General features: G+C 42.8%; 1 protein-coding gene across 3 annotated transcripts in view; it reads right to left on the bottom strand.

Annotated features, from left to right (window-relative positions):
- malt2 (MALT paracaspase 2) overlaps nucleotides 1-24991 on the bottom strand; it is a 73663-nt gene that overhangs the window by 14633 nt on the left and 34039 nt on the right. For 2 of the 3 annotated variants that reach the window (XR_009646196.1, XM_060846361.1), the window contains exons 14-16: nucleotides 23598-23747; nucleotides 22074-22231; nucleotides 19195-19329 (exon numbers count right to left, since the gene is read on the bottom strand). Coding sequence is in view for 2 of the 3 variants with exons in the window: in XM_060846361.1 (XP_060702344.1) it covers nucleotides 19195-19329; nucleotides 22074-22231; nucleotides 23598-23747 (443 nt within the window). In the remaining variant the exon portion in view is untranslated. Of the gene's footprint in view, nucleotides 1-12733; nucleotides 14851-19194; nucleotides 19330-22073; nucleotides 22232-23597; nucleotides 23748-24991 lie in introns of those variants that run through there. The other variant, XM_060846360.1, reaches the window with a different exon arrangement.

Raw genomic sequence — 24991 nt, 5'->3', positions numbered from 1 at the left:
ATAGCCACAGAAGACGCCTGCACTATCTGCCTACCTCTCTTACCTTTCCTGGAGTTAACCCGTCTATGTGACTGTATCTGCAACTTTTCTCCCTTCCTATAGCGTCCATCCATCACACCCCCTTTGCCCTTGTAAATTCCTCATTGCCTCTAACTGCCACTCCAATCGATCCATTTGATCTGATAGGGATTTGCAACTAAATGCAGTTTTATTGTAATCCTCAGTAACACTTAAACTCTCCCTAAACTCCCACATTCAACAAGAAGAGCATATCACTCTCCTAAAGGCCACTTTTGCTTCTTCCAATCTGCAGACCCAGAAAATAGCACCGTCTTATTCCTCTACAAAATACTGCTCCAGATTACATTAATACTTACAGCTTATATTTTTAAGTTTAATCAAGAGACATATCTCAATAAAACATATAATCAAGAAAGAATCCTTGGTCTGCTCTTTTACCATTGCCCTGCAGTTTTATAAGCTTTGAGCATTCATCCAATTCTGTTTTGATGACGACTATTGAAGCTGCCTTTATAAGTCTTTCAGGTAATGTATTCCCTAAACAATAAAAGGTGTTCCTCACATTGCTTCTGTTTTATTTGCCAATTATCTTTTCCCATGCTGTCTGGTTGTTGAAGAAGGTGTCTCCCTATTTCATATTATCCCTACAGTGTGGAAGCAGGCCATTTGACCCATTGAGTCCAGACCAACCTTTTGAAGAGCATCCACCCAGACCCAGACCCACACACCCCCTACCCTAGCCCTGTAATCTTGTATTTCCCTTGGCTAACCCACCTAGCCTGCATATCCCTAGACACTATCAGAAATTTAGTGTGACCAATCCACCTAACTTATACATCTTTGGACTGTGGGAGGAAAGTGGAACACCCAGAAGAAACCCACGAAGACACAGGGAGAATGTGCAAACTCCACACAGAGGGTGGAGTCGAACCTGGGCCCCTGGCGCCTTGAGGCAGTGGTGCTAACCGCTGTGCTATCCATTTTCAAAACAAGCTTTGATTTTATGCATCTCTATTAATTCATCTCCAAGCCTCCTTCTCTGAGGAATACATGTCCAGTGTTTACAGTCTGTTCCAGTATTCCCTGGAACCATACTAGTCAAGCTCTTTTACACTTTGAAAAGCAGTCAAATGTTTCCTAAAATGTCATCTAGAGCTGGCCAAAACCCTGCAGCTGGAGCTGAACTTGTGACTGATGTAAGTTTAGCCAACCTCCCATTCTTTGTACTCCTTATGAGTTTAGTAATAAAGTACTGACTCTCGGTGATGGTCTTCAGGGTAAAATTGCCTTCTAATGAGACTCCCAGATGAGGAATAAGCTGCCTGGGCCAGACTGGAGAGTCACTAATACCATCTCTTACGGATTCCATACCCAAACATGAGTTGGAACAGAAGGAAAGATGAAAGATTTGTTTAAACTGGTCTCACCTACAGTCCACTGGGAGCTCCACTTGACTCTCCTGTTGTTCCTTTCTCTTAAAAATGTTGGCACCGGGACAGCACACAGACTCAAGCTGATGGCTACAGCACTCCAGAACCACAGGTTAAATTGTGGTGCCATAGCAGTCTGGAGCGGTTAGCAGCAGAGGAAACAAGTAACAATTGTCTTTGTATTTCATTGAGAGCTCCTCTTTTTATTGTAAGCATCATTTTCTCCTGCCCACCCTCGTCTGAAATCTAATTCAGAGCAGCTATCCAATGTCTCATACTAATAATAATGCTTAGAGCTGTAATTGATATTAAATCTGTAACCATTTATCTAAAGTAATGCATTAAAAACAACAGTATCCCTTTCACGAGTGCTGGTACAAATCGATATGGTGAGAATCAAACTGACAGTTCATTTGCTTGACAGCATAAAATCTTCACTTTCTTTCCTTCCTCCATTTGTCCAACACTGAAATGTTACACGCTGTGCCCAAGTGCACAACTGATCCATCAACCTTCACCAGCACCACTCTGAATGCTAAGAACAATTTATATTTACATAGCACCTTGCTATGTCTCAGAAACATCCACACCACATGCAAAGACTTAGTTCATATACAATTAATTACTTTTGAAGTAAGGCACTGCTGCGTTGGAGGCTAATACAAGGTTAATTTATTTAATTGGTGATCTTTGAGGGATTTTGGGCTTGTTTTACTGGTATTCTTGTCACAGATGATCTAATTCTTACCACATGGTTATTGGTGGTGTCTTACTGCATGCAAATTGGCTGCTATGTAGTCAAACATTACAATAGTGATTGCACATCTAAAAGTCCTCATTGGCTTTCAAGTACCTAGTGCTGAGATTGTGAAAGGCACAACAAAAATACCGATCTTTATGGTTTATCTTGGCTATTCTAAAGGATATAACAGCATGGTTTGGCCAATTTGGATCAGTACCAGACTGGATATGTCATTGGGGAGTGTTTTGTTTAGATTGTCCAACCGTTTCATAAGGCGAGGTCACTTCTCAGTTTTTCCCTTATCCAGGCAAACGGTGAGCAAATTTCAAAAACGTATGGTTTGACCCAATTGTAAACATGCATTCTGAAAAAAAATGGGAAGTAATATGTCAATAATTTCAGTTAATGAATAATTAACAAAAATGACCACTAAAAAGGTGACAAAAAGCAGATCTATGTCATAAAATCTTTACTTTCCAAACTTGTTTAAAATCAAACAGAGCTAAAGAGAGACAGATTTGGTCCCGAGTTTTGATTTGACGTTTCGGGCATAAGCCCTTGCCCGAAACGTCGAATCTCCTGTTCCTTGGAGGCTGCCTGACCTGCTGCGCTTTTCCAGCAACACATTTTCAGCTCTGATCTCCAGCATCTGCAGTCCTCACTTTCTCCTCCAAGTTTTGATTCCCAGAGAAGGACTTGGGGACTGGCATAAAGCTAAGGAGTCGAATTTAACTAACACTGACCTTGAGTTCACCTCTGGTAGCATACGCTTTGAGCTGGTCATGGGAGAATGCATTTGATGATGGGAGATTTCCTCCTCTCCCAGCCTGCTTTTTGGATAGGTGTTTGGGCAGGAGGAGAGGAAGCTTTGTGTCTGGATCTCTCCTGCACATAAATACACTCCCTCTCTGCCTCCCATGCACCCTAACTTTCATTCAATGCTCCTTACATTCTGTCCCTCTCTTCCACTATTTCTCTGAGATACACACACACACACTCTTTTTCTCTCTCTCTGCATTTCTCATTTTCACACACACTCACAAGCTTGGGAAACCTGTTCCACTTTCTTGAATGTGGTTCTACAGGGATCTGCAACTATTTTAGAGGAGTTTTCTTGTCCCACAAATTGCCCCTAGCCTCAATCCAGACCACACTCACCACCTTGAGCTTGATCCCCTATCCTTTCCATTGTTTCCTATGCATCCAATCAGAGGAGCTTCTCTCCTGCATTTACATTTAATGAGCTGAAAAGTGAGAAGATCAGTGATAAGTGTGGAATAAAACAGGTTCTGATTGTCAGAGCGGTTCTACAACATTTTTGCAACCAGCAATTTAAATTTCTGTGTGACCATTTCTGTGAGGTAGTTAAGGGTTCTTTCACAAGGCCATGTCAAAAATCTCAGCAAGCTGCCGGGTGGACATGCCTAATTTCCTGATGAAGGGCTTTTGCCCGGAACGTCGATTTTGCTGCACTTTGGATGCTGCCTGAACTGCTGATCCAGCACCACTGATCCAGAATCCGGCTTCCAGCATCTACAGTCATTGTTTTTACCACTTTTATGCCTAATTTAAATCTTAGGTCAAATAATCTAAAATCACTTGGCTCAGTCAGTGGCACTCTCACCTCTGAAGATCAGGAGTTCAATGTACACACCAGGTCATGAGCATTGTAATCAAAGTTATACAATATTGGGGGAGGTCTGCATTGTTAATAATGACTTCTTGCAGATTTGACACCCTTTCTTAGATGGATGTAAAACCCACGATAATGTGAATCTTCCTGATATCTCAGCCAACAATCCTCTCTTAACCAAAACCAGAAACATGTTTCTTCCTAACCGCACAGTGTGTGTACCTTCGCCATATGGACTGCAGTGGTTCAAGAATGTGACTCAGCATCACCTTCTAAAGTGAATTTAAAACGGGCAACAAATGCCAACTGAGCCAGTGATGCCCACATTCTGTGTAAAATAAATAGGGCATTGTTGCTTATTGATTCTTCACAAATTGGCTGTAATGCTTGCAAGACAAGTAACTACTCAGAAGTAACTCTTTGCCTATGACTTGCTGCATAAGTGGAAGCATTTTAATGAAGTTTCTCTTCCTGACTGTAATAATTGCTGTTAGTCTATTCAAATAATTGAAGAAATACATAATCCTCTCAGTTCATATAATGATTAAATAATAATCATTTCCTCCCTCCTTCTCCAGGATATTTTACAGTTTTAGAGGCAATTAGATTCCAGTTTTATATTTAGTCCTCTTTAAAAGCTAAACCATCCGGAAATTCTGCTCCATCTGTGCCTTTAATTATCTAGCAACTGTGTGGCTGATTTAATCTAGGAAGTGGCTGACAATGCAACACTTTTCTCCATTAAGACCCCTTGGACACTGATGGGTCACATTTCTGGAATCCCTTCAAAATGTAGAATCATCATTCCAGACTGCCACCGTATAATTTGGTTGAGGCACTTGAATAAATTATCTCATCCAATGTGTCAATTAAGATTAAATAAGGTGAAACTCTCGAAATATGAGTGTTTGCACTGACTATACAAACAAGGAGGAGGCATAAGCACAATGGCCCCATTGTTTAATAAGATCATTCCTGACGTGACTGTAACCTCATATTAGAGCCTGCCTATTCACAATAACTTTTCATATCCTGGCTTGCCAGGAATTTATTCATCTCTGCCTTAAAAATATTTTGACACAGGGGGAAAAGGCCTCATTTTATATTAAATATGTGGATCCTTATTTTTAAACTGTGATTTCTAAATCTAAATTCTCTCATGACAGGAAATGTCCTCTCTACATCTAACCATGTTAAGACCGTATGTTTTCATCAAGTCACCTCTGGGTCTTTGAAGAGAAAGTGAGGTCTGCAGATGCTGGAGATCAGAGCTGAAATTGTGTTGCTGGAAAAGCGCAGCAGGTCAGGCAGCATCCAAGGAACAGGAGATTCGACGTTTCGGGCATAAGCCCTTCTTCAGAAGAAGGGCTTATGCCCGAAACATCGAATCTCCTGTTCCTTGGATGCTGCCTGACCTGCTGCGCTTTTCCAGCAACACATTTTCACCTCTGGGTCTATTAAACTCCAGTAGACACATGGCCATCATTTCCATGAAAGTTGACCTGTCTATTCCACGTATGAGTCTGATAAACCTCTGATTGTTTCCAATGCATTTACACCCTTCCTTAAATAAAGAGACTAACGATGTACACAGTATGCCACATACAGTACCCAGTGTAACTGAAACATAACCTCTTTATTTTTTCATTCAATTATGATACCATGTTATTAGCTTTCCTAATTTCTTACTGTATTTGCATACTAGCATGTTGTGATTCGTGCACTAGGACACCCAGATCCCTCTGCATCTCAGAGCTCTTTAACCTCTCACCATTTAGATAACATACTGCTTCCTGCCAAAACAGACTATTTCAAATTTTCCCATGTTATTCTACCTTTACCAGATCTTCGCTCACTCAATTTAACTCCTGTAAATATTTTTGTAAATTCCTTATGGCTTCTTCAAAATGTTCCTATCTATCTGTATGTGATCAGCCAATCTGGCAACTATCCCTTCATTCAGGCCATTTATGTAAACAGTTGTGCCCCCAGCACAGATCCTTTTCATCACATCTTGTCAACCTTAAGATGACCGTTTTAGAACTACGCTGTTTCTTGTTAGCTAGCTAATCCAAGATAGCAGCAGTGGGGAGAGTAGCATTTGGCTCCTGAGTGCAGGTTCCTCAGGCTCATAACAGTGAGTCCAGCTGCAACCATGTGGCTTCAACAATGTCTTTCCGTCTCTTGGTTTTGGTTGCCCTGGAACCTCCTTCCGATGTTCCCTGGTGGGAGATTGGGGCCCCCTGTATCTCCATTCTCACTTCATCTCAGAACGCAAAGGTGAAAGATGAGCTAGCACCCTTCAGTTGACTCAGAGCCAGGGACCATCCGTTGATGTTCAGCGAGGAGGGGTGGGTCGCACGCAGTGTGACCGCCTCCAGCTCGGAGGCAGCAGATGCGGATGCGACGGTGCCAATGATGGCAGAACAGGAGCACATTGCCCCCAGGGTCGATGTCGGACGGTGGTGACTGGAGGAGTAGAGAGGGTGAAGGCTATAGAGAGAGAAAGATGTACTTTTGAAGCTGTTTCAGTCTCAGTAATATCAATTCAATATTAATTTATTCAGGTTTTTACTATTTGTGCAATTGATGCAGTAATTTATTCTGTAATCCAAGATGGCGCCAGAACATGATGGCATTATATGCATTTCACTGTACGTAGGTACAAGTGACAATAAATCGAAATCTAATCTTCTATCGATATAGCAACCCTGTACACCTTGAGGTTTTGTTTTTCACAATAATCTTTAATATAGTACTTTATTAAATGCCTACTGGAAATCAAAGTACAATACAGCAGGAAGAGGGTGTGGTGGTTTAAAGTAGTTGTCAGCCGTTCCAAGGTTGTAAGGGGTCAAGGAAGGTGTAGTTGTGGGGGGTGATAAGTTAGGGAGTCAGCTTTATATTTATCCAGAGGTTAGACTAGGCTTTGTAAACATCTAATTTACTCTGTTTAACTATCACCTTAATAAAAGTGGCACCATTCAAAAAGGTCAGAGGGGTCCATACTCAAGAGAAATGCCCACCAGGTTTCCTGGACACTGTCCCCTAATCTGCTTTGTCTGGGAATTTAAACACACAATTCCAGTCTGAGCTCCTCCATTGACAGTCAGGCTTTTGGAATATCTGAGTTGTGATTTTCACTTTCATATACTGACTCTGCCTCAATACCTTGAACGCATCGACATATCCTGGCATTATGTCTTTAATGATAACTTCAAAAGCTGTGCTTCTGGCAAATGTTAAGCTAACTGGTTTATAGTTTCCTGTTGTCTATCTCCTTCCCTTTTTGAATAAGGGAGTTACATTCGATGACTTCCAATCTGACAGGCCCTTCCCCAAATCGAGGGAATTTTGGAAACCTTAAAATCATCAACATCTTCGGAGCACTTGTTTTAAGACTGTAGGATGACACCTATCAGGACCCAGGTTTTTGTCAGTTCTCAGCTTCGATAATATATTCAGTATCACTTTTCTGCTGACTGTAATTTTCCTGAGTTCTTCACCATGGTCCACTTTCATTTCCTGATTTATATTCTCTATCTGAAAGACTGATGGAAAGTACTTGTTCCACTCATCTGCCTTCTCTTTATTTTCCATTATCAATTCACCACATTTACTTTTTATAGGATCAATTGTCACATTATTAACTTTGTTGACCACACTGACCTTGCATTACCTGTACTATGATGACACTGACCAGTAGTTAGCCATACAAAAATCAATGTAAACTAAGCACCAGATGAGCCAGAACTGAGCACTTGCTTCCTGTAAGTTTACAAAGCTACAGCAACGCAGACAGACTCAAGAAAATGTGAGACCATTGCAAAAATGTAACTATTGCCAGTAAACCTCAATGTCTCAACAACCTTTATCAGGACCTGGCCATGTGTAACTATTACACAAAAGCTCATTCCTTTACTGCTTTATATTCTTCACACCAAGCTACTATAAAGTATTTGCATCAAAGGTGAATAAATAAAAGCAATTACCCAGTAAAAAGAATGGGTGGTTAGCACTGCTGCCTCACAGCACCAGGGTCCCAGGTTTGATTCCTGCCTCGGATGACTGTCTGTGTGGTTTTCCTCCCACAATCCAAAGATGTGCAGGTCAGGTGAATTGGCCACACAAAATTGCCCATAGTTTTAGGTGCATTTAGCAGAGGGAAATGGGTCTGGGTGGGTTACTCTTTGGAGGGTCGGTGTGGACTTGTTGGGCCGAAGGGCTTGTTTCCACACTGTAGGGAATCTAATCTAATCTAAGAAATAAACACAGTTAATGCTGCAAATACTCGGCAGGTCAGGTAGCATGTGTTGAGAATGAGTTAATCCAATGTTCCTCACTTTAAAATATATTGTGACCAATTAATAAAAAGTTCTAAGCTTTATTTATTTTATTGACAGCATACTCATACATTTCCCTTGGTAGACCTGCATGGATAGCTGTGGAGTGCACACCAAGCTAAATTCAGTATTGTTAACTCCTGAATAAAAGAGAAGAGCATGATATTGGAAATGTCAAGCAAGCCCAACCTCCAAAATATTTAGTGAAAGGATTACCTGGGATAGTATGAGAAAGATTTGCATCCACATAAATATCCCTTTCCAGTCAGCATCATGGAAACAGACCCTTGGGTACAACTTGTCCATGGAGGAGAAAGTGAGGTCTGCGGATGCTGGAGATCAGAGCTGAAAACATGTTGCTGGAAAAGCGCAGCAGGTCAGGCAGCATCCTAGGAACAGGAGATTCAACGTTTCGGACATAAGCCCTTCTTCAGGGCTTATGCCCGAAACATCGAATTTCCTGTTCCTTGGATGCTGCCTGACCTGCTGCGCTTTTCCAGCAACACATTTTCAGCTACAACTTGTCCGTGCCGACTAAACTAGTCCCATTGTTTGGTCCATATCCCTCTACAGCTTTCCTATCCATGAATCTGTCCAAATGTCTTTTAAATGTTGTGACCACCAGCATCGATCACTTCCTCTGGCTGTTTGTTCCATGTAAACATTATCCTTTGTGTGAAAAGTTGTCCCTTAGGTCCCTTTTAATTCTTTCCCCTTTCTTTAAAACTATGCCCTCTAGTTTGCAACTGTCCCATCCTGGGAAAACGACCTATTCACCTTATCTATGCCCCTCATGATTTTATTAACCTCTATACGGTCGCCTCTCAATCTCCTATGCTCTAGGGAAAGAAGTGCCAGCCTATCCTTATAACTCAAACCCTCCAGACTTGGTAGCATTCTTGGAAACCTTTTCTGCATCCATCTCAGTTTAGTAACAACCTTCCTATGCTAGGTCTCAGGGTGATAAGGGCTTGGAGACACAGGTGACCACAACCACACTCTGCCCCAGAGTGCCATTATCGCACTAAACTAGTGCTGCTGTGTCACAGGCAAGCGACATGCAGAGTGCACCATTTAGTATCTAACTAAAGATCACAACAGAAAATGGGCCAAATCCATCTTGGCAAACGGCACTCAACAGGAAGCAGAATGGAATATAGTGTGAAGAAGGCACAAGAGAGAAATCTGCTACTCTTCTTCAAATATCACCTTGGGTTCTTTTATGTGCATTTGATTTGTCCTCTTGCCTGAGTGACAGCACCTCCAACAGTGCAGCACTCCCTTAATACTGTACCACTGAAGAGTCAGTTTGAATTAGGTTTCACAAAGATCTGGAATGGGGCTTGAACCTTCAACTTTCTGATTTACAATTCTCCCAACTGAACTAACTCTATATCAATTAATTTTTCAGTGCTAGAATGCACCAGGTATAAAGTTCAAGAGTCAGAGGCGATGCCTTTGGTTTATGAAGTTAACGATGGAATAATTTGTTACTACTTTGATAGCCCCAGGACTTGAAGGTCAAACATTAAATACAGCTGTGAGTAAAGCCAGGAGAATAATTATTGTGGTTCCATTATAATTCTGGATTTCTTTATATTTTCTTTACTAACCTCTGGTTATTAATTATAAACATGAATTTCGATTGGCTGGGAAATGAGACAGTGTCACCAATCAGGTAACCAATTGTGGGTGAAGTAGTTTAGGATGTTTGGAGGCCATTGAAAAACTGTCAGGAACAATGGCCAGCTTGAATTGCATTGCTTGCTGGGCTGTCCAAGGGTTTAGCAACAGCCAATCAGGGTGAGGAAGAGGTACCAGTTGGACAAACATTGACTGTGCCTGGAGGACCATCAACTTTGTGAAAGATGCTCTTTGGTCTATCTGAAAAGAGCAAGGAGTTGGTCTCGACTGATGTTTCTGCTCCTTGGATGCTGCCTGACCTGCTGTGCTTTTCCAGCACCACTCTAATCTCGACTGAGTGTTGCAGACTGGCACATTCCAAGCTCATGCTGATAGACGCCCTAAAGTTTGGGGCAGCTGCCTTCAAGGTGCAGTGGGGAAAGACAACTGTCTGATGTCTTTTTGTCAAAATTAAATGAGGGTTCATTCAGTTACCGGACCCTTCCGATGCTTCAGATACATGTAAGTATAACCTTGCACATTGAGAAATGCCTTTTGTTTGTTTGTGGGATAGTTACATTCCAATATTTGTTTCTATATATGTTACAGAACTATTTTTATGAATGAAGTATATTTTTGAAAACAAAACTTATTGAGATAGCAAACCAGGTTTGGTTATTATCGTGTTGTTGTTTATGGGAATCTGCTGAGCGTAATTTGGCCGTTTGTTTCCAGTTTTACAGCAGTGACCTCAATTCAAAACTGTAAAGCCCTGTGGGATTCACTGAGTTTGGTATAAGGCAGGAAGGTTTTATTTCCAGCAGCACCTGTGCTTTTAAACTGAGAGTGTTACATCTTCTCTGATCTTGTTTCCTGTCTAGTTTTGCTTCCAGGATTGGTGATCATCAGTATTACTTGAGCTGAGGGTGGGCTTGGTTCTGAAAACCAATCCCACTGCACGATCCATGGTAAATTCTTATTTGCAGATGGCGACAGGCTCTCCTGAGCTGTCAGCTCTGTCTTGGCTATTTGGTAACGTCTCTGGGCTTAGCACGTGTCACTCACTCCATAACAATAAGCTGACCCCGGTATTGAATCTAGCAGGGAGCACTGCACCTATCTATGCAAGCAGCTTATTGCTGTTGATCTCCTGTAAAACTTCACACTGGCCAAACATCAATGTGTACAGGGGTGAAGGATTGTAGCCACAGTCTATAACAAATTCCATATTATCTACTGTGAGAAGAACAAATAAGTGGGACTTACTGTGACAATTCTCCTGATGGAAGTTGGGAGGAACCTCATTTCAAAAGAGAATCATCATATATGTCATGAATTGGCTTGGAAAGAGTGGACGCTAGGAAATTGTTTCCGTTAGGCGAGGAGACTAGGACCCGTGGACACAGCCTTAGAATTAGAGGGGGTAAATTCAGAACAGAAATGCGGAGACATTTCTTCAGCCAGAGAGTGGTGGGCCTGTGGAATTCATTGTTGCAGAGTGCAATGGAGGCCGGGACGCTAAATGTCTTCAAGGCAGAGATTGATAAATTCTTGATGTCACAAGGAATTAGGGCTACAGGAAGAATGCGGGTAAGTGGAGTTGAAATGCCCATCAGCCATGATTGAATGGCGGAGTGGACTTGATGGGCCGAATGGCCTTCCTTCCACTCCTATGTCTTATGGTCTTATGGAATTGCCCAATTCTTGCTACTAGTATGAGACAACTCAGATCCAGCCTTAGCTCACCTATTACTAAAACCCACATCCCATGTTTGCTTATTCTACATTTGACAATTCCAGTGACCTCCTAATTTTCATCAAACATAAACTTGAACTCAACAAACATTTTGCTCAAAAAGTCAATTTTCCTGCTCCTTGGATGCTGCCTAAACTATTGTGCTTTTCCAGCACCACTCTAATCCAGAATCTGGTTTCCAGCATCTGCAGTCAATGTTTTTACCTGCTTGGAACTTAATTCAATCCAAATTTCATTCATCCATCATCCCTTTATTAGCTGACTTCATTTGTCCATGTCGAACAATGTCTCAATTGCAAAATCCTCATCCATGTTGAAAGTTCCCCACCTGGCATTGCCCTGTCCAATATGTGTGGCCTTCTCCAGCCTGAGAGATTCATTTCTGTACTCTTGCACATCCCTGACTTCAATCACCTCATATCAGTGGCTGTTTTCAGCTAACCTTGACCCTGAGCTTTGCAGTTCCTTCCCCAAACTCCTCCTCTCACCTTTAAATTTCCTCTTTACCAATTTTTTGACCAATGTTGGCTGTTTGTCCTGATTTCTTTTTTGGTAGGTTGGAATAAAAAGAGTCAAAAAATATTCGTCTTGCGATCACTCTTATTAAGCACACCCCGAAATGTTTCACTATGTTAATGGGCTATATCAATCCAACCTGTTGTTGGTATCAGTTGATATGACAACATACAGTCCAGGATGGGACCATTCGCCACAGCAGATTCACCGCCACCGATTAGCCACAGCCCTTTCACCGCCAAGGATGCTTAGCCACTGCCCATTGGCCATTGAAGACGATTCGCCACCGCAAATATTTGTAACTCAATTTTATATATAAACCAATAAAATGATATTTATTTTCCCTTTTTGTATCAATATGTAGTATGTAGTTGTATAAATAAAGGGGACTGAGAAGTATGAAAGAACAGGCGGGAGGGAAAACAATCAGTACATATATATATTTTCGGTGGCGAATAGCCTCCAGAGGTCAAACAACCCCAGTGGAGAAACACTGGTGACGAACCGGCAGTGGCTAATCATCAGCATCGAATCTGCCATGGCGAATCGTCACCAACCCCACAGTCAGATTATTTCAGAAAATGTTATATTACAGAATTAGAATATCATGGAATTTGAGTGAAAAACACAAGTACTTTTAATTAATTCTATTTCAATTATTTGTTTTGGCAAATGGTCCTTACACATAATACAAAAACTCCACAATATCGGAATTGCTGCATATTCAGATCAAGACTATTTAAAAGTAAATGTTATACTCAGTAACCATCACAACCTGAGTCCAATGGTACACTGGGTTACAAGAGAATATTCTGTCCACTCTTCTGATCATAGAACACAGAACATTACAGTGCAGTACAGGCCCTTTGGTCCTCGATGTTTCACCAACCTGTGAAACTAATCTAAAGCCCATCTAACCTACACTATTCCATTATCATCCATCTATTTATCCAATGACCATTTAAATTCCCTTAAAGTTGGTAAGTCCACTACTGTTGCAGGCAGGGCATTCCCCGCCCTTACCACTCTCTGAGTAAAGGACCTACCTCTGACATCTGTCCTATATCTATCACCCCTCAATTTAAAGCTATGTCCCCTCATGCTAGCCATCACCATCCAAGGAAAAAGACTCTCACTGTCCACCATATCTAATCCTCTGATCATCTTGTATATCTCTACTAAGTCACCTTTTCTCTCTAATGAAAAACAGCTTCAAATCCCTCAGCCTTTCCTCATTAGATCTTGCCTCCATACCATCTTGGTCCAACTATGCCCTTCCCTCCTGGTCTTGGAGTTCAGAATCCCTAAGTGCAGGCGTAACCACCCAACCGCTTAAAATTATTATCCTCTGTGTGATAGCCCAGATGGAGAGTGTAGGAAGGTTATTGAATTGTATGCTGAATTATAATACAGTCCAAACCTATACTCATTTACCATCCATAGACATATCCTTTCAACCAAGATCTCTTGATTGATATTGATTGTGAGTAAGAACTCCAACTGATTTCAGTTTTTCCTAAATCAGGGCTCAAAGATCAACTGTGATGCCCCAACACTGCATGGCAGAGATCAGCTGAATCAGTGTGAGCTGCAGATTAAATCTATTAAATGTGACAGACTCAGTAATATAGTAAATAGTTGGGGCAGCAAAAGCAGAACTAGTCCCTTAAAGTCAACCTACTTTAGAATGAAATGAAGGAAACTATTAGACCTAAGAGATGAAAAGGACACATATAAAATCCCTCAAAGGGTACAGAAGTTGCAGGTCATTTTCTTTTTCATTGGCTGAGGTATTTGTCTTGGTCTTGACTGACATTTGAATCTGTGAGCAGGAGAGTCGACGTTTCCAGGCATGAGCACTTCTTCGGGCTCATGCCCGAAAGGTCGACTCTCCTGCTCCTTGGATGCTGCCTGACCTGCTGCGCTTTTCCAGCAACACATTTTCAGCTCTGATCTACAGCATCTGCAGTCCTCACTTTCTCCTATTTGAATCTGTGAGTCATGTGCTGGATTCAAGCAGTGCTTGTTGGTGTTCTGTTAGAATTACTCAACAATGCCATTGACAGCAATAGGACTATCCTTCCCATTATATCCGACAGGTATGAAGCATTGCTGTCTTGTCCTGAGGAAAGAAAATAACAGAACACCTACAGGTTCATTGTCAGAAAGACTGGTTAAAACTGGAAATGGCAAAATGCTAAGTACATAGTATACAGTCTCACAAGAAAACAAATGTTTGTATTCATTATCTTTGAGTTCCACAATCAGTCTCTTGCCCTCACTAATTAATGTGTTAAAGTCTTTCTTTAATAAGCTGGTATAAAGTTCTTCAATATTGTTCCTCCTGATGCCTGTGTGTCAACAAGATCAGTGCAAGGAACTCAGAGATTTAAATTGAGTGTGATCTCCTCAATGGTCTCTTTGGTCATCAACCCAGCAGTTTCTGCTGAAAGTCGGCTCTGGTTCTGCTGCACCTGGGTGGATTTCTTCCTGTAGCGATATAAACTACTGTAATCCTCAAGGTCATTCAAACTATTGCAGGAACGTAGAGAGGATGGTAACGGGGAGTGAGTGAGGTATGACTCATGGATTAACAGCTGTGAAGGTTCACTTGCAGAGCTTTGCAATGATCCGTAAATTGAGATGTATTCATTCTGGTGCTCTGATCCATGCAGGTTGAGCTTAGACACAAGAGGTTTTCCAATACTGACTACTTTCTTCTCCTCTATGGGATCCTCCATCTCTTTATACTGATATTGAAGACAGATGGAAAAGCTCAGCTCTTTCTAAACAACAGGGAAGTAAAATTCAGAAGGTTATTAATTTGTATGATTTTGTCCCCAGTTTACTCTGACTTGCTTGCCCCTGTATCTTGTCAGGACTCAATCTCACCCTCAATATGTATTCAAGTTGCCATTAACACTGTGTGCCTAGATGGTGAATGTGACTGGGCTAACCAGTCTGACAGGGTCATTGCCCACATACAGGGAAACAGGAGCAGGCTGAGCTTGTTCTGCCTTTCAATCAGATTATGGCTGATCTGTGACCTAATGCCATTTTGCCCTATATCCATTGCAATTCATATTTTTGAATAAAAATCTATCAATCACAATTTTAAAATTAGCATCATCTCCCAACTACAGAGAACTCCAACCTTTGCATGATTACTGGCTCCTGATTTCATTCCAGAAAGGTCCACTTATGACTTTTAAGTTTCTGATCCATGACTCCCCAACTGAAGGAAATATTTTTTCTCTATCAACCCTAACAGTTCCCCAAAACATCTGAAAATACTGGGTGATCGCTTTGCTGAGCACCTTCGGTCTGTATGCAGTCAGTTCCCGGACCTTCCCGTGGCGTGCCACTTCAACACACAATCCTGCTCCCATACCCACATGTCTGTCCTTGGCCTGCTGCAATGTTCCAGTGAAGCTCAACGCAAACTGGAGGAACAGCATCTCATCATCCGACTAGGTACGTTACAGCCTGCCGGTCTCAACATTGAATTCAACAACTTCAGATGATTATCCCATCTCGACCCCTCTGTTTTCATTCTGTTCCGTAATTTTATTTCATTTATTTTATTTATTTATCTTTTTAAAATATTTTTTTCACTGTTCTGTACCTCTTATATCTTGATTGTCTCTCCTTCTCTCGCTCCCCACTCTCTCATCACCTTTTTTCCTCTTTTTTTCCCCCATTGCTACCCTTCTCCCCTGTTTTCCATTTTGCCTCTGCTTCACCCATCACCGCGCCCCCCCCCCCCCCCGATCCCCCACATATTTTGTCATATAGCTGTGGCTTCAGCCTTGGTCATTCACAGCTCCTAATCTCTCTATGCACTGTCATTATCATCTCTTTATTGTTACCTTTGCTTCTGGAGCCATGACTCACCTTCTCTCAGCCTCGTATAAATACCTCCCTATTTCTCCCTTTTTTTAGCTTTGACAAAGGGTCAGTTAGATTCAAAATGTCAGCTCTTTTCTCTCCTTGCAGATGCTGTCAGACCTGCTGAGATTTTCCAGCATTTTTCTCTTTTGACATCTGAGAATACATACTGCTAAGCCTTCAGTGAATACAACCTTAGTTTTTGTAATCTCTCACCATAGATTAACCCTTGGCACCATTCTCATAAATTGTCAAGATCAACATATCCTTCCTAAATTGAGGTGACCAAATTTGAATATTACTTCAGGTCTGGTCTAGCCAGAGCTCTGGGCAGCTATGATTTCTAACCCCTTGTTCTCTAAGGACTCTAGATGAAAAGCCCAGCACTTCCTCAGAATTTTTGGTTTGTCTTTGTACCTGTCCAAAACTTGAAAGTATGGACCCTAAGTTTTTTGGGGCTTTCACTACTTTCAGAATTTTCACCAATTAGAATGCATTCTGTTCTACTCTTTTTAGATCCAAAGAGGAGTCTTTTTATTCCATCCAGTCCCCTCATAATTTTAGACACCTCAATCAAATTAAATTAATCTCCTCAGCCTCCTCTCTCCAAAGAGAAAACATGGCCAACCTTTCTACTCTTCCTCATGGCTAAAGTTCTCCAGCTCTGATAATGCCCTCATATATCTCCTCCAGTACAAGCACATCCTTCTGTGATCCAAACAGTGAGTGGTACTTTAGCTGTGACCGAACAAGCACTTTAAACCTCGCAAACATCCCTGTTCTTATGTTCTATGACTTGGCTAATAAGTTAAAGTTGAAAATGTGTTACTGGAAAGGCGCAGCAGGTCAGGCAGCATCCAAGGAGCAGGAGAATCGACGTTTCGGGCATAAGCCCTTCTTCAGGAATGAGGAGAGTGTGCCAAGCAGGCAAACATAAAAGGTAAGGAGGAGGGACTTGGGGTAGGGGGGTTGGAAATGCGATAGGTGGAAGGAGGTCAAGGTGAGGGTGATAGGCTGGAGTGGGGGTGGGGGCGGAGAGGTCAGTAAGAAGATTGCAGGTTAGGAAGGTGGTGCTGAGTTCGAGGGTTGGGACTGAGACAAAGTGGGGGGAGGAGAAATGAGGAACTGGAGAAATCTGAGTTCATCCCTTGTGGTTGGAGGGTTCCTAGGTGGAAGATGAGGCGCTCTTCCTCCAGCCATCGTTTTGCTATGGTCTGGCGATGGAGGATCCCAAGGACCTGCATGTCCTTGGTGGAGTGGGAGGGGGAGTTAAAGTGTTGAGCCACGGGGTGGTTGGATTGGTTGGTCCAGGTGTCCCAGAGGTGTTCTCTGAAACGTTCCACAAGTAGATGGCCTGTCTCCCCAATATAGAGGAGGCCGCAGCGGATGCAGTAAATGATGTGTGTGGAGGTGCAGGTGAATTTGTGGCGATATGGAAGGATCCCTTGGGGCCTTGGAGGGAAGTAAGGAGGGAGGTGTGGGCGCAAGTTTTGCATTTCTTGCGGTTACAGGGGAAGGTGCTGGGAGTGGAGGTTGGGTTAGTGGGGGGTGTGGACCTGACAAGGGAGTCACGGAGGGAGTGGTCTTTTCAGAACGCTGATAGGGGAGGAGAGGAAAATATATCCCTGGTGGTGGGGTCCGTTTGGAGGTGGCGGAAATGATGACGGATGATGTGATGTATATGGAGGTTGGTGGAGTGGTAGGTGAGGACCAGTGGGGTTCTGTCCTGGTGGCGATAGGAGGGGCGGGGCTCAAGGGCGGAGGAGCGGGAAGTGGAGGAGATGCGGTGGAGAGCATCGTCGATCACGTCTGGGGGGAAATTGCGGTCTTTGAAGAAGGAGGCCATCTGGGTTGTACGGTATCGGAATTGGCCCTCCTGGGAGCAGATGCAGCGGAGACGAAGGAATTGGGAATATGGGATGGCGTCCTTGAGTGTTTTGAAAGGTCTCCTCACTGATTTCAGACAGAGATGAGGAGGATGTTTTTCTCTTAGAGGGTAATGAATCTGTGGAATTCTTCATCACTGAGGACTGTAGGGGCTGGGTCATTATTTTCAAGGCTGTTGTAGGCAGCATTTAATCAGTAAGGAAATTAAGCATTATGGGGATAAGGTAGGAAAGTAGAGTTGAAGATTATCAGGTCAGCCACAATCTAACTGAATGGTGGAGCAGATTTGATGGGCCGAAAGGCCTACTTCAGCTACTAGGCCTTACAGTCTCTTTTGATTTGAGCTTTATTTACCACTTTGTCCAACGGACCAATCAATTTATGTTTTCCTGAGGCCTGCACCTTTCTCCTTCTCCTATCTAACGGACTGTGATGTTGAACTAGTAATAGTGTTCCTTTTTTTTACCTTATAGTAAGAAGGATTGTAATGTTTAACTTTTTTTAAAACTTTATTTTCCTTATTTTCATGCTTTGTATTAAAATTCTGTACCTTTATACCTTTGTACATAAGATGGTGCCTTAGTGGCGACTTGCAAACTTTTCACTGTACTCATAAGCATATGTGACAATAAATCTAATTTAATTCAATTAATCACTTGACTAAACTGGGACTTTCTTCGTCCATACCGCACTGATGAATTTATTTATTGAGTCAATAGTGGGCAGCGGGCTGCAAAATTATTGGCTTTATGTTTAGCTAATGTATCAGCTTGGCCCCATTGATGGCAGTCTTGAGGCAGAAAGTCATGGGTTCACGACCCACTCAAGAATATAAAGTGCAATCTAGCCTGGCATTACTGAAAGAGGGCTTAATTTAATATGTAAAGACAACAGACAGATGCAGCACAGAGGGATTTGGTGTCCTGGTGTGTAAATCACAAAAAGTTAGCATCCAAGTTGCGTGGATAATGGGGAAGGCAAACAGACTGTTGGTCTTTATTTCAAAGGGAGAAGTATGAAAATGGGGAGGTCTTACTAAAACTATACAGGGCACTAGTCATTTGGATGAGATATTAAACTGATATTCTGTCAGCTGTTTCAAATGTACATTAAATATACCATAGGACACAGGAGCGTCTTGCAAAGCAATACTTCCATCCTCCTCCCCGTACATTCCCCAAACCGAAACAACTTAGTGAGTCAGGCCTGTCATTCTTTCTTTCTATTGCGACTCTGTATCAATGCTGCTATGTTCATTGAGACAAGATAATGCGCAATACAATACAATGGGCCTTGCTGATGTTATATAAATGTATATTGGCTGTTTAAAAAGTGACAATGGAGTGATTGCTTACCCTTAGTTTCTGCAGGCCACTCAGCCTGGTGTACAGGCACTTATCTGGATAGTCAAAGTTCTTGATGGTGAAGAGGATGCTGCCTGTTTCCTCAGGGCATTCTTTGTTTGTGTGTTTGAGGTCTACATCCAAGTCCTACAATTCAAATAGTTCAAAAGGAAAATCATTTAGAGCAACAGCACTTTCCCTTTAAATGGGATCATCTCATTAATGTAGCATCAAAACATAGAAATGGCAACATTTCAGATTTGTTATTTATTGCATTTTACTCCCATCATTCTTCTGACAGTGCTGACTCTCTTACTGAGGTGCAGTTAATCTGTAACTCTGTTACTTCATGGCTAATCCTCAGGACCTCAGGCACTATATTTTACTGTCAGTGGGATCAATGGATAGCAAAGAGGCGTAGAAACTCAGTCTCATATTATCTCTGTCTAATCCAAAAGCATTAAAGCCAACAATAATCTCAGTCTGCTCCAACAGAGCAGCTACCTCAGCACAGATTATGGATCAACCTTGAACGTGGTTATCTGTGCAGCCAGGAACTATGTACCTGTTAGGATCCTGGGAGAATGAGGAAAGTGGAGAAAGTGAGGACTGCAGATGCTGGAGATCAGAGCTGAAAATGTGTTGCTGGAAAAGCGCAGCAGGTCAGGCAGCATCCAAGGAACAGGAGAATCGATGTTTCGGGCATAAGCCCTTCTTCAGGAATGAGGAAAGTGTGTCCAGCAGGCTAAGATAAAAGGTAAGGAGGAGAGACTTGGGGGAGAGGCGTTGGAGATGTGATAGGTTCCCTCCCACAACGCCCCTCCCACAAGTCCCTCCTCCCTACCTTTTATCTTAGCCTGCTGGACAACTTTCCTCATTCCTGAAGAAGGGCTTATGCCCGAAATGTCGACTCTCCTGCTCCTTGGATGCTGCCTGACCTGCTGTGCTTTTCCAGCAACACATTTTCAGAATGAGGAAAGTACAAGCTTCCTAAAAAAGACAGGAACTGAGGGCAAATTTTCAGACTGGTAATTGTCTTTAGTCCCTCTGTACTCTGGTTCATCTTTCAGTAGCACCACGGTAAAAAGAAGTAAAGGTCATCTCTAAATAATTATTATCGTTATTGTGCACACCTGACAGTTGGATACGTAAGTTGCCACAAACTGTGAATACGACATGATCATTCTGGGTATGGAAACCTACCTCCTCACCAATATTGGAATAATGTCCATTCTCGAAATCACCCATAACCAACAACAAAATATTTGATTTGAGCTGCCTCTTAATTCCTTCCACAGAACTGAAGCCCCCAAATTTCAAAGACACCAGTATAGTGTGAAAAGGATCATTGTCTACTGACCCTGGATGCACCCCCTCCATGTTGTACTTACAATCCACAAGTTCAGCATCAGTGCAAAGTTTTGTTCCAGTGCTAATCTTGGAGCTTGCACTGGATTTGAAAGGTGCTGGAAAAACACAGCAGGCCAGGCAGCATCCAAGGAGCAGGAGAATTGACGTTTCGGGCATAAGCCCTTCTTCAGGAATGAGGCTGGTGTGCCAAGTGGGCTGAGATAAAAGGTAGGGGGGAGGGAATTTGGGGGAGGGGCGCTGGGAATACGATAGGTGGAAGGAGGTGAGGGTGAGGGTGATAGGTTGGAGAGGGGTGGGGGCGGAGAGGTCGGGAAGAAGATTGCAGGTCAAGAGGGCAGTGCTGAATCCGGGGGTTGGGACTGAGATAAGGTGGGGGGACGGGAAATGAGGAAGCTGGAGAAATCTACATTCATCCCGTGTGGTTGGAGGGTTCCTAAGGGGAAGATGAGGCGCTCTTCCTCCAGGCATTGTGTGGTCATGGTCTGGTGATGGAGGAGGCCAAGGACTTGCATGTCCTTGGCGGAGTGGGAGGGGGAGTTAAAGTGTTCAGCCATGGGGCGGTTGGTTTGATTGGTGCGGGTGTCCTTGAAATGTTCTGCAAGTAGGCGGCCTGTCTCCCCAATGTAGAGGAGACAACATCGGGTGCAGCGGATACAGTAAATGATGTGTGTGGACGTGTAGGTGAATTTGCGACGGATATGGAAGGATCCATTGGGGCCTTGGAGTGAGGTGAGGGGGGAGTGTGGGCGCAAGTTTTGCATTTCTTGCAGTTGCGGGGGAAGGTGCCGGGAGTGGAGGACAGGTTGGTGGGGGGTGTGGACCTGACGAGGAAGTGGTCTCTCCGGAACGCTGATAGGGGTGGGGAGGGAAATATATCCCTGGTGGTGTGGTCTGTTTGGAGGTGGCGGAAATGACGGAGGATGATACGATGTATCTGGAGGTTGGTGGGGTGGAAGGTGAGGACCAGTGGGGTTCTGTCCTGGTGGTGATTGGAGGGGCGGGGTTCAAATGCAGAGGTGAGGGAAGTGGAGGAGATGTGATGGAGAGCATCATTGACCACGTCGGAGGGGAAATTGCAGTCTTTGATTTTAGCTCTTCACCTTTCCCAAATTCCCTCCTCCCTGTCTTTTATCTCAGCCCACTTGGCACACCAGCCTCATTCCTGAAGAAGGGCTTATGCCTGAAACGTCGATTCTCCTGCTCCTCGGATGCTGCCTGGCCTGCTGTGTTTTTCCAGCAACACATTTTTCAACTCTGGTCTCCAGCATCTGCAGTCCTCACTTTCTCCTGGGTTTGAAAGGCCAAACTAACTGAAGAAAAATAGAACAAGACTCCCTTCTACTCGAGTCTGACTCTGCTTCATTCTAATACCAGGTCAGAACCTAATGTTAGGTTCAGGTCACATTTACATTATTATTGGCTCATCAGTAAGAAACAAAATCATTTCACACTAACAGAGTAGTTGCATTGTGAATGACCTCATAAAACAGTGCTGAGGAGTGTCCTTTAAAGTTCCTTACCTCTGGAAAATCAGCCAATCTAGCTTCACATTTAGTGATGTCCTTCTGAGTTTGCTCGATTCTGGTATAAATAATCATAATGTTTGAAAATTCAGCTGCAAATCCCAGACGAACTGTGACTCCACATTCAAAATGCACATACCTGCTCTCTGGAAGAGCTGGAAAGATCAGAACGACAGCATAATGAACATTCTGATCTCATTTAGATGACATTATTTCTCCTAAATCCTCAACCTTACCCCTTGATATCTCCCTTTGGCATTGAACTTATTGTAATGACATCACATACGTCCAACTCTTCACCTTTCCCAAACTAAGCATCTGAGGACGGGATATTGGGGAATAAATGCTTCTTGATAGCACTGTCAACCTTCCATTATTCTGAAGATGTTTAAGAGTAGGTTTGTGGGGCAGCAACTGGATTTGTCCTGCTGGGCAATGGACATACCTGAGCAATGTCCCACATTGCCAGGTTGATACTAGAGCTACAGGAGTGTTGGTACAGGATGGCTGGAGGTGCAGCAATATCTGGAGCACAGGTCGAGAGCAAAACAGCTGAAATGTTCTTAGTGCCAGTCATCTTGTTGTGGTTCTGTTCGCCGAGCTGGAAATTTGTGTTGCAGACTTTTCGTCCCCTGTCTAGGTGACATCCTCAGTGCTTGGGAGCCTCCAATAAATGCCGAAGGAAACATCACAGAAGCGCTTCATAGGAGGCTCCCAAGCACTGACGATGTCACCTAGACAGGGGACGAAAAGTCTGCAACACAAGTTCCCAGTTCTGCGAACAGAACCACAACAACGAGCACCCGAGCTACAAATCTTCTCACAAACTTTGGCCAGTCATCTTACTGTAGCTGGTGTATATAGCTGCTGCTAACATTTAATTTCAAGTCAACTAGGTGTCTTAAGGGCTTTTTTGTGGTGCAGTGGTAGTGTCCCAACCTCTGGACCGGGAAGTCCAGGTTCTAGTCCCACCTGCTCCAGAGGTGTGTAATAACCTCTCCCAAAAGGTTGATTAGAAAAATAGGTCAAATAGGTGTCTTTGTCGCTGGGGACATCTGGAGGGAGCTGAAAATGTGTTGCTGGAAAAGCGCAGCAGGTCAGGCAGCATCCTTCATCATGCCCGAAACGTCGAATTTCCTGCTCCTTGGATGCTGCCTGACCTGCTGCGCTTTTCCAGCAACATATTTTCAGCTCTGATCTCCAGCATCTGCAGACCTCACTTTCTCCTCGAAGACATCTGGAGGGAGACTGGGATTGATCACCCACTCAGCACTACTGGCTGAAGATAGCTGTAAAATTCCCAGCCTTGCTGGTTTAGACCACAAGTGAGGATAGGAATGTTCTTGGAGCCTCCAATGCCTGTAATTAATTAACTGACTATGGCCATTCTTGATTGGCAGGACAGTGATCTTTGATCTGACCCATTGATTGTGTAGTTATTTACTCATCGAGTGTATCCTGTGGACAGAAGCACATGCAGCACAAAATGGAGCATTAACAGGAGTAAACACTCTTTCGTACCATGAGCTTTGGCCCACTGCAGGTTCCTCGCTGAATATGCGTCCTGATGTTTGGGTGGTTTAATAAGATCTCTCAATGACCGTCTCTCTGACAGACTGCTGCGGATCTCCAATGCTTGTCTCCCCTTTGTAAGTTCACACTTCCCCATATCTGAAGTCACAGGAGGAAATGCGATTAATTGGGAAGTAAAAAACTATGAGGTAAACAGATACAGTGAACAGGAAGTATTGTTTATTATTGGCACATAGGTTTAAAGTAATTGATAGAAGGATTAGAGGGGATTTGAGAAGTTTTTTTATTCCATCAGGAAATGGGGTCAGGAATTCATTGCTTGTTAGGGAGGGTGAGGCCAAAACACTCACCACATTTAAAAAGTACTTAGGTATGCACTTGAAATGCTGTAACCTACAATGCTCTGCACAAGATAGAAAGTGGAATTAGCAGAGTGGCTCTCTTTCAACTAGCATAAAATAATGGGCTGAATGGTCTCTTCCTATACTGTAAATTTTTTATGGTTTTCTAAATGCATACACAAAAGTTCCAAAGCAGATAAAGGTCATTGGTCTAATGGTACTGTGTTAGATTTTGCCCTTTCTGCGATCAGACAATTTGAATCAAATTTTCCACTCTGCTCTCAAGAGTTCATCATCCTCTTTATTGTCACCTAGCTACTATCGAACAGTACCTATCTAATCTTATCTTGAATACTGACATAATATGGTGGAGGGATACTAGAAGAGAGTAATGATGCCAAATGCTGCAAATAGGTCAAGAAAAGAGAAATTTTGCTCTTGTCACAGTCAGTTAGGATGTCATTTGGGACTTACATAAGAACCTTCAGTAAATGCTAAACACAGTAATCTCTCATTCATACATAAGACCAGGTCTCTGTGACCATTAGCTTTAGTCTGCCGACAAGTTTTCTCAGCTTTTGATGAAAGTTACCTGATCCATCCTCTCAAGTGAGTCATTTTGCACTGAGGGGCACTAAACTTCTGCATGTGTTCTGTTATATCACAGCAAGAAAATCAGTTTCAAGACTAGGATGCAGAAAATAAAATCAATAAAAGCAAAATAAAAACGAAAATGAGGAAACATGTCTTGTTTAACGTAGGGGAGAAAATTATCAATATTTGAGGGGAATGAGTATAAATTGAAGTTAAACTGAACAATTAACAGAGGAACAAAAACATAAATTGCTGGAGAAACTCAGCAAGTCTGGAAGCATCAGTGGACAGAAAGAAGATCACTCAATTTCCAAAGTTAACTCTTCTTTTTCTCCACAGATGTTACCAGATCTACTGAGTTTCTCCAGCAATTTCTGTTTTTCTTTCAGATCTTTAGTTCTTTGTTTTAAATTACCAGAGGAATACAGGATTATATGAAAATGAGCA

The sequence above is a fragment of the Hemiscyllium ocellatum genome, chromosome 28, assembly GCF_020745735.1.
Source record: "Hemiscyllium ocellatum isolate sHemOce1 chromosome 28, sHemOce1.pat.X.cur, whole genome shotgun sequence".
Classification (NCBI taxonomy): domain Eukaryota; kingdom Metazoa; phylum Chordata; class Chondrichthyes; order Orectolobiformes; family Hemiscylliidae; genus Hemiscyllium; species Hemiscyllium ocellatum.
Note: the sequence above shows the minus strand (reverse complement) of the source record. Positions and strands in the feature narration are given on the sequence as shown.